This window comes from Rhincodon typus, chromosome 29 (genome assembly GCF_021869965.1).
Source record: "Rhincodon typus isolate 14 chromosome 29, sRhiTyp1.1, whole genome shotgun sequence".
In the NCBI taxonomy this organism is placed as follows: Eukaryota; Metazoa; Chordata; class Chondrichthyes; order Orectolobiformes; family Rhincodontidae; genus Rhincodon; species Rhincodon typus.
Window position 1 is genome coordinate 12,339,329 of NC_063360.1, and position 10,113 is coordinate 12,349,441.

Below are 10,113 nucleotides of genomic sequence, written 5' to 3' on the forward strand. Positions count from 1 at the left end.
CATGCATTTGATGGCCTTGGCCCCAGAAACTTCTTTAGATTGTGTAATGCGACTAGCAGGCAGGAAATAATGCACCAAGCAGATAAAGACTGCAGCGCCAAACTAGTCTCTCAGCAATATGTCAAACATGTTTTTGTCATTGTAATGATGGTTTAAGGGTAGAAATCAAGTATCTGAATCAAAAGTTGAATCCAATTTAATTACTGTATCTTATGACATTTAAACGAAACAACTGACATTTGGAGTCAAAATTTACACGGCTTGATTAATTACTCAGCACACCACTTAAAACAATAAATATATGCATTTCACAACACAAATGTTGCAGGATTGTGCCTCAGCAAAAGATGGCACTTGCAGGGTTTGTAGAGTTTTCAGGAGGGGGCATTGTTGAGAGACAGTTAATTCATTGCACAAACTACATCAGCTTGCAAATGAATCTATATGTCTGAAATCAGAAATATCCAATTAAACTTAGACTAGCTTACACAGAAGATCCCGACCCTTGTAATGGCGTGGCTGCTGAACATCAAGGTTCTCAGTACAACCTTTCTTCCATAACATCATGAAAGCATTGTTAAATAATTGTAGTCAGTAAATCTTTTTGACCTTGTCACTACGGAAAATGACTCAAATTAATACAAGGAAAAATTCTAGAACTTAGTTGTTATACCTTGGAATAATTTGCATGGTTAAAATTACTTAAGACAATTTCTGTCAGGAAAAAAGGCTGGTCAGAAAAAGATACTTCTAGATTATTAAATGTTCAACAGATTAATTCAGATTAAAATTCAGAATGAGTTTTAATAAGGGACTTCATTAGAATATTAATTACTATTCTTTTTTCAGATGTGGTTTGATTTAGCACATTTCCAGCATTTTTGTTTCAGATTTGACCTTTAATCTTTGTTTTATCTTGGCAAATTAAACAATTATCTAGATTTTTAGGGTGTTAATCATTTTCCTGTTTACAAAACTCATTTTAAGATGACAAATTATTGTTTTACAATTCACAGCTATGATAGCATTCAAAATATTAAGTTCTATTTGTCTATGACTTTACGATTAAAACAAAAGCATAAAGACTGACTGGGAATCCCTATTTTAACTAAATTTAAAAACAATGCAATGATTGAATACCTTTTTGTATGTAGTTTCCCCAGAAGCATCTACTCCTCTGTGTCCAATCTTTCTGCTTGTAGGTGCATCGATATTTCCAGAAGAAGAGGGCATCTTGAAAAGAATGCAAGACATTAAATACATTAATTAAAATTTTGTACAAAGTAACAAACATTATGATTGTCTGCAAGAAATTTTTAGGATAGTTGTAAATGCTCACCTCAGTCAAGCATGTTTTTTTACTGAACGATTCTGTAAGTAAAGAGAAAAGCAAAACACTTGTAAAATTCATAATTAGACTCGAACATAAATTAAGATCATTATACTTAAGAATACAGGAACAAGAGTAGGCCATTCATCCTTATAAATCTGTTGTGCATCAAGTTAGGCCATGATTGGTAAGTATCATAATGCCACGTACCCAGTTTGGTTTACAGGATCAATTGTAACAAACTACAGGAAGTTTCATCGGCACTGGCAACTCTCTTTTGCTTCACCAAGATGTTACTTTTCCTATGCAAAAAGGTACTTAGAACAAGAGACCATCACAATTCAGCTTAATAAAAACTGAAAGAACTACTGATGCTGTAAATCAGAGACAAAAGGGAAATTGCTGGAAAAGCTCAGCAGGTCTGGCAGCATCTGTGGAGACAAATCAGAGTTAACGTTTTGGGTCGAATGACCCTTCCTCAGAACACCCAGTTCTAAGGATCACTCAACCCAAAATGTTAACTCTGATTTCTCTCTACAGATGCTGCCAGACCTGCTGAGCTTTTCCAGCAATCTCTATTTTTTTGTCTACAATTAAACTTAACCCTGTCCTCACCAAATGAATGCACATGTGCAAACATAATTGGAAAGCAATTAGACGAAGGAATCCTGGAAGATTATTCACCTTACTAATCCAAGGACCCAGAGCAAATATATGTCCTTGAGCTTTTGAGTTGTTGCATGCAATCACTTCGGCCATTTAACAAGTTCAATATCAACATCGAGCACTTCAGAAGTATTGTGGGTAAAATTCAAAAAGGTAAACATGCATTTAACTTTTGTTTTGACTTCTTGACCAGGAAACCTGGAAGCAAAACAATTCCATTATCTTGCTGCATTTGGGACAGTGTGACATGAAACTTAAGAACTTTTAAATTCATTCATGGGATGTGGATTTTGTTAGGTAGACCAGCAGTTATATCGATTTGCCTTGAACAATGTAAGGTTGCTTTCTTGAACTGCTGCAATCCTTGGGGTGTAGAGCCACCAACATTTGTTGTTAGTAAGGGAGTTACACAATTTTGACTTAGTGGCAGGGAAGGAACAATGATATAGTTCCAAGTCAGGATGGTAAGCAGACTGGAGAAGAACTTGCAGGTGATATTCTCATGCAACTGTCGTCCTTGTTCTACCATGTGGTCCAGATCGCATTTTTTTAAGGTGGTGTCAAAGGAGACTCATTCAGTTATTGCAGTGCATCTTGTAGATGGTACATATTGTGCACCAGTGATGAAAGGAATAAACGTCGGAAGTTGTAGATGGGGTGCCAACTAAATGGCCCGCTTTATCGTGGATGGTTTCATGCTTCTTGAATGTTGTTGGAACTGGCCTCATCCAAGCAAGTGGAGAGTATTCCATCATTCTCCTTCCTGACTTGTACCTCATACATGGTAGACAGATAATGGAGAAACAGGAGGCAAGTTACTCATTGCAGAATTCTTAGCCTTGAACGTGTTCTTGTAGCTACAGAATTTATTTGGATGGTTCAGTTCAGCTTAAGATCAATGGTAACTAAGATGTTGATAATAGGGGGGAATTCAGCAATGGGAATGCAACTGAATGTCAAGGGCAATGGCTAGATTCTCTCTTGTCGGAGGTGATCACCTTGTAGCGCGTGTTATTAGCCTCTTATCAAACCAAGTCTGAATGTTGTCCAGAGAACTTCAGTAGGTCTAGCAGCATCGGCCGAGAGAAATAAATTTAACATTGAGTCCGATATGACTCTTCAGAGCTAACAACTTTGATTCTCTCCACAGAATCTGCCAGACCTGAGTTACTCCAGAATTTTCTGTTTTTAGTTTAGATTTCCAGCATCCGCAATATTTTGCTTTTATCTGGTTGTTGTCCAACTCCTTCCACATATGGCCACGGACTGGTTCAGTACCTGAGGAGTCGTGAATGTTGCTAAAAGTTGTGCAGTTGTCAGCAAATATTCCCACTTCTGACTTTATGGTGAAGAGAATGTCATCAATCAAGCAGCTGAAGATGGTCAGACCGAGGGCACTATATTCAGGAACTCCTGCAGTGCTATCGTGGGGCTGAAATGACTCATCACCAAACACCTCAACCATCTTCCTTTGTGTTAGGTATGACTCCAACCAGAGAGTCTCCTGTTGATTTTCACCGAGTCCAACTTTCTCGGTAACCTTGATGCCATATTTGGTTGAATGCCACCTTGGTGTCAAGGGAGTCACTTTCAGCTTCCCACTGGAGTTCAGCTCTAGCTTTTTTGTCCATGTTTAAACCAAGGACCTGAGAGGCCCAACCTGAGCATCAGTGGGCAGATTATTTCTTTACAAGTGTTATTTGATATAACACAGTTGATGATTCATTCCGGGTCACTTTCCTCGTGACCCAAAGTAGACTGACAGGGCAGTTAATTAGCTGAGGTGAACTCATGTGGAAAGCAGTGTTGCAGTTGCACTGGAACAATTTGTCCAGTGGTGTATCAAGTTCCAGAGCACAAGTCTTCAGTACTATTGCCGAAATGTGATGTTGCAGACCTGAGGAGGAGGCAGAGTTGGCTGAAGATGGATGCAAATGCCTCAGCCTTGTTTAATGTGCTGGACTTACCTAGATTCTTAGGCTATTTAAGGAGCCTCATCCTTTAGTAAAATGTTTAATATACAACATCATTTTCAACTGGACGCAACAGGACTGCAGAGATAAGATCTGATCTATTTGTTATGGATCATTTAGCTCAGTCTACTGCATGCAGTTTCTGCTATTTGGCTGTTCTATAGCCTCACCAGCTGGAAATCTCGTTTTTTGATTTGCCTGATGTTCCTTCTGACAAGCCCTCTAGCCACTCTTCATTGAACCAGGTTTAGCTGCTGGTTTGGTGGTATTAATAGAATGGGGGCACATGCCAGACCATAAGGTTGAAGGCAATTCTGCTGCTTCGGATGTTCAGACTCCTGCTCATTGACTGCAGCTAAACCTTCAACACCATTGTCCCCTCCAGACTGATCTCAAAACTCCGTGACCTTGGTCTCGGCTCCACTCTTTGCAACTGGATCCTCAGCTTTCTGACCCACAGGCCGCAATCAGTGAAGATAGGTAACTGCACCTCCTCCACAATAACAGTCAACATTGGAGACCCCCACCCCACCCCACAACCCAAGGGTGCATCCTTGCCCCGTACCGTACTTCCTGTACACCCACGACTAAATTCCGAACAAATGCCATCTACAAGTTCACTGACAACACCACCATAGTAGGATGGATATCTAACAACAACGAACAAAATACAGAGGGAGATAGAAGGCTTGGTGATGTGGTGCAATGCAAACAACCACTCTCTCAATGTCAGCAAAACTAAAGAATTGATCATTGACTTCAAAAAGAAAGGAGGAGAACACGCCTCCATCTACATCAATGGAACTGAGGTTGAGTCTGGTTCCTTGGAATGATGATAACTGAACCTGTCCTTGACTTCCCACATAGATGTGGCAGTCAAGAAGGCACAACAATGCCTCTTCTTCCTCAGGCAGCTCAGGAAATTTGGCACATCCATAAGGACCCTCACCAACGTCTGCAGATGCACCATTGAAAGCATACTGTCCAGATGCATCACAGCCTGGTGTGGCAACTGCTCTGCCCAGGACCGTAAGAAACTACAGAAGGTGGTATGCACAGCCCAGACCATCACAGAAGCCAACCTTCCATCCGTGGACTCAATTTACATGGCTCACTGCCACGGAAAGGCTGCCAACATCATCAAAGACCGATCGCAGCCCAGTAATAACCTCCTCCAACCTCTTCCATCAAGCAGAAGATACAGAAGCCTGAACACACAAATGAGCAGGCTCAGGAACAGCTTCTTCCCAGCCATTACTAGACTAAACAGACTCTCTAGCCTCAATAATGCTGATCTTGCTAACGTTGATCTCACCTAGCGCATACCATGTACAACAAAACCTGTATGTCTCTGTCTAAGTCTTTCTATCCTGTAAATCCTTGCTTACTATGATCTGTCTGTACTGTTCGTAAACAAAGCTTTTCACTGTACTTCGGTACAGATGACAATAAATCAATCAATCAATAGGCCCTAACAGACACCCAGTTTGAGTTGCTCAATCTGTCCGAAATCTATCCCATTTAGTACAATAATACAGCTACACAACATGATGGAAGGTATCATTGTGAAGACAGGATTTGGTTTCCACTATGCAGTGGTTACTCCTAATGATACTTTCATAGACAAACATATCTTCAACAAATAGATTGGTGGGAATGAGGTCAAGCAGATTTTCCCCTTTTGTTGGTTCCTTTGCCACCTGCCACAGATCCAGTCTAGCAGTTATGTACTTTAGGATTTGGCCAGCTTGGTCAAACACAGTGACAGTGATTCACTCTAGGCGATGGGTAGTGAAGCTAACAGCCCATTTCTGTGCTGCTGCCACTTTCTCCAGGTGGCGTGCACCATGGAGGAGTACTGATTCATCAGTTAAGGGGAAGGTGATAGTAATCAGCAGATTTATTTGTCCATGTTTCACATGATGCCATGACACTTCATGGGGCATGGAGTCAATGTTGAGGGCTCTCAGGGTAACTCCTCCCTGATTGCATAACATCATGCCATCGTCTCTGTTCAGACTATCCAGCCAACGGGACAGGACATACCCAGGAATGGTAATGGTGTTGGCTCTGACAGTGTATAAGGTATGATTCCATGTGTATGACTATGTCAGGCTGTTGCTCTGATTAGTCTGTGGAATAGCTCTTCCAATTTTACCACAAGCTCCCAGATGTTAGTAAGGAGGACCGTGCAGGGTCAACCAGCTGTGTTTGCTGGTTTTTCCAGTGCCTAGGTTGACATTGGATAGTCTGTCTGGTTTCTTTCCTTTGCTTAGACTCTCAGCAGTATGATACAACCTGGTGCTTGCTAAGCCATTTCAGAGAGCAGTTGAGAGTAAGTCACTTTGCTGTGGGTCTGGAGTTACATATAAGCTGGGCCAGGTAAGAATGGAAGATTTCTTTCCCTAAAAGATATTAGTGAATCAGATGGGTTTTTACTTGGACCAGATTTTAATTGAAGATTGTACTGAATTCAAATTTTACCATCTGCTCTTGTAGGACACAAATCCACGTCCCCACATCATTAATTCGGGGTTCTACTTCAGTGACATTACCACTATGACACTGCCACCTGCAAATAGTGCCTCTCGACCCATGCATTTAGATAAAAACTGGCATCTAATATATCAAAGATGATGAGGTTGGTTGGCTCACTGAGCTGGTTTGTTGTTCCGCAGATGTTTCGTTACCGTGCTTGGTAATATCCTCAGTGCAGCCTCTGATGTGAAATTCACCAGAGAGGAGGAGAAGAACAAACAACTCCTATTCCTGGATGTCATGGTAGAGCGCAAGTCAAATGGGGAACTGCAAACGAAAGTACACCGAAAAGCTACCCTACATCAGCACTACCCTACATCAGGAACACGTCAGAACTCACAAGACTTCTACGACCGCTGGGCATCAGAGTGGCACACAAGCCCACATCAACCCTACGACAACTGCTCACCTGAACTAAAGACCCACTCCCCGCCATGGACAGGACCAATGTCATCTACAAGATCCCCTGCAGAGACTGCGAGAAACACTACATCGGACAAACAGGAAGGAAACTAACAACGAGAGTACATGAACACCAACTGGCTACAAAAAGACACGACCAGTAGTCACTCAGCTCAATCCACATGGACAAGGAGAACCACGACTTCGACTGGAACAACACCAAGATCCTGGGCCAGGCTAGGTAGAGACAAGCACGAGAATTCCTGGAAGCATGGCACTCCATGAAGCATGCTATTAATAAACACATTGAACCCGACCCCATATACATTCCACTAAGGAGGAAACCTGGAAGTGAGGCAATCCATTGCAACGGACCCCAGAGTTTATAAACCAGGCGGGAAAACACACCGACGCTTCACCGGAGGCTGCACTGAGGATGTTACCAAGCACGGTAATGAAACGTCTGCGGAACAACAAAACAGCTTGGCGAGCCAACCAACCTCAACACCCACAACCCGAGCTACAGATCTACTCCAAAACCTTAGATATCAAAGATGAGCTTTGTTGAATTAGTGAGGCAAATGATTTTGGTTATGGATGAGTGCTACCTTTGCAAATGTTCTCTTTTTACTAAAGGCAATTGTGACACTTGCTGAAATACAAATCACTGCGTCTTACCAATATATCATGTCACATTTAAATTACATGATTCATGCTCACAATTCAAACTCAAAGTGAGGTTGGCAGGATATTCAATATGGACTATGGAATGGGTGGGTTTAGAACAAGTGAAATAAATATAAGAATCAAACTTTTGATCCTTTCTTCTCCTGAAGTGTTGTAGCTGTCCTCCAGATTGGTCATTAGACACACACCAGATGCAGCCAGATCAGCCCCAGCTGACATAGATTGACACAAAGTAGATTCTGGGAGCACACTAATAGGTTACCCTTATGACTTCGTTCCAGATATTGTCTGCATATGGTCATGCAAACTTTCCACTTAATTCCCATGTGTTGATTTTAAAAATTACAGGAGACACAAGACCCATTTTGAAAAACAAATAAATTACTAAGTAATGATTAAATCACATAGGGCATCAGTTTTAAAACCCTGAAGACAGCAAGAAAGGCAACAAAACTGACAGCCAGTGCTGGAAGAACAATAGGGAGAGGCAGGCATTGTGGGACCCAAATCCGCGTACATGTATGTGGAGAGAAAAGTTAAACAATTTGAAATCTTTAAAGAAAAAAGAAGCCACACAATAGAACGAATTTAATATTAAAGCGTACATATCCTCTCACTGTTTTCTTACTAAGCATAAACACAGTATATGAATTATATTTCTATGCTTGATATAGTATTCCCAGACTTACTTAAATAATATAACCTACTTTTCACAGAGTTGCACAGTCAAATGCAAATTTCCAGGTCATATGGTTTGTTACAGTAATGTGACCACTGAAGGAATTTTAAACCATGCTGACCCCAGTTATACAGGCCTTGCACATCATGACGCACTTCTATCTACATCAGAATTTTTTTGGTAAGTTCTGGCAACTCCTAGAGTAAGCCAGTCCAATTTTATTCCATAGAGTGTAAGGACATAGTGGTAATGCATGTCCAAAGTATCTTTATATTAAAAGCTTGAAAAGCTTCTGGTTATTGATTATTCATCTTTACTCCATTGGGGTCTTTTTCATTGGGAGATATTTGAGATTACTATTAATTTAAACTGTCACTTTGCCAGCTTCTATATTTTAATTAGCTAAACAGTTATAAACATTTATCTTTATTGATTATGAATTAAATAATCCAAAATTCATTCTTCAAATAATGCTGTAGTCCAATTTACAATCAACACTTGAATTCAAGTTCTCCTTATTTAGGTGAAAAATAATGTACTGCAAAGTAAAACAGTTCAATGGATTTGGATTATGAAAATGTCATATTCAGTCTCTGGTCTATCGACACACAAGCTTAATTAATATTCCCCCTACACACACACACACACACACACACACACACACACACACACGAGACAGAGAGATAAAGACACCCACTATTAGGAAGACCATAGTCCACGAAGATGCCCATTCCTAATTAACATACAAAACAGTGCCCCTATCCCAGAGCTAAGAGGCACTGGTTCAGGTCCCATCTGCTCCAGAGGTATAAAATAACATCTCTGAACAGGATTATTAGAAAATATTGAGTCCTGTGCAGAGTAAACACATATGAACATTTTATGATGACCCAGAAGAAAGAAGAAGCCTGCCAAAGCTCAATGTCAAAGTTCATATGAATAATGATCACATTGGCAAATTAAGTGACAGCAACTCGTTTTCATGAAGCTGCATCATAACGAATCAACAATTTCAAGCAAAGAAAGCCTGCAGAGGAAATAGTGAGCATTAAACATAAATTAGTTGGGAGGAATAATGGAGCCCTTTTGTATCAATCTGAAGAATATAATCTAACAGATTTTGTTTCCTGAATTTACGCTAATCTAATTTTATCAAGCTTAAAAACTAAGTATTTTTTAAATATTAAGAACAAGGGTAAGACCGTCGCAGCTCTGACGTCAACTGATTGAAGCTCCAAAATTTAATTAGTATCAACAATGATAGTAAGACAAATAATCACAACTTAAACTTGCTACATTTGTAATTTTCTGAAAGCTACAGCCAGCGCTGACTGTTAAATACTGCCCATCATTTTCATGAGCACAAAAAGATTTGTTCTTCCTTTCACTACATGAAATGTGAGCAGATTGCATAGCAGATTTGCTATGAATTGACCTGCACAGAACATCACAGCCTCATTTCCAAGCAGCTCTTAGATATAATAAACCTCTTCCTTATATCACATAAAACCAGCTTATCTGTCACGAGGCAAGACACAAACAACAGTGTTATGACTGCAAGTAACTAAGTACATAGCAGCACAACAAAGAACTGCAAAGAAATCCAGATTTTCACTGGGAGGTGTTATCTAAAGTATTTTTGTTCTGCATGTTTTGCCAAAAAGTACTGATAGTTTAATACCCTACAAATCTCAAATTAAACGTCTAAGATCACAGCACAATTGTTGAGAATGTTTGGTAAATTCCAATACATCACATGTAATAGGAAAGTTTGCTTAAAAGATTATTTTAATACCACTATTATATACCAAACCACTTAGTAGGATAGCACATTCCAT

General features: G+C 40.1%; 1 protein-coding gene across 3 annotated transcripts in view; it reads right to left on the bottom strand.

Moving 5' to 3' along the window:
* Nucleotides 1-1,367, bottom strand: part of pip5k1ca (phosphatidylinositol-4-phosphate 5-kinase, type I, gamma a) — a 44,774-nt gene extending 43,407 nt beyond the window's left edge. For all 3 annotated transcript variants that reach the window (XM_048614268.1, XM_048614269.1, XM_048614267.1), the window contains exons 1-2: nt 1,340-1,367; nt 1,141-1,233 (exon numbers count right to left, since the gene is read on the bottom strand). In XM_048614268.1, the coding sequence (XP_048470225.1) occupies nt 1,141-1,233 (93 nt within the window). In that variant the 5' untranslated portion in view covers nt 1,340-1,367. The remainder of the gene's footprint in view (nt 1-1,140; nt 1,234-1,339) is intronic.
* Nucleotides 1,368-10,113: the final 8,746 nt, after the last annotated feature.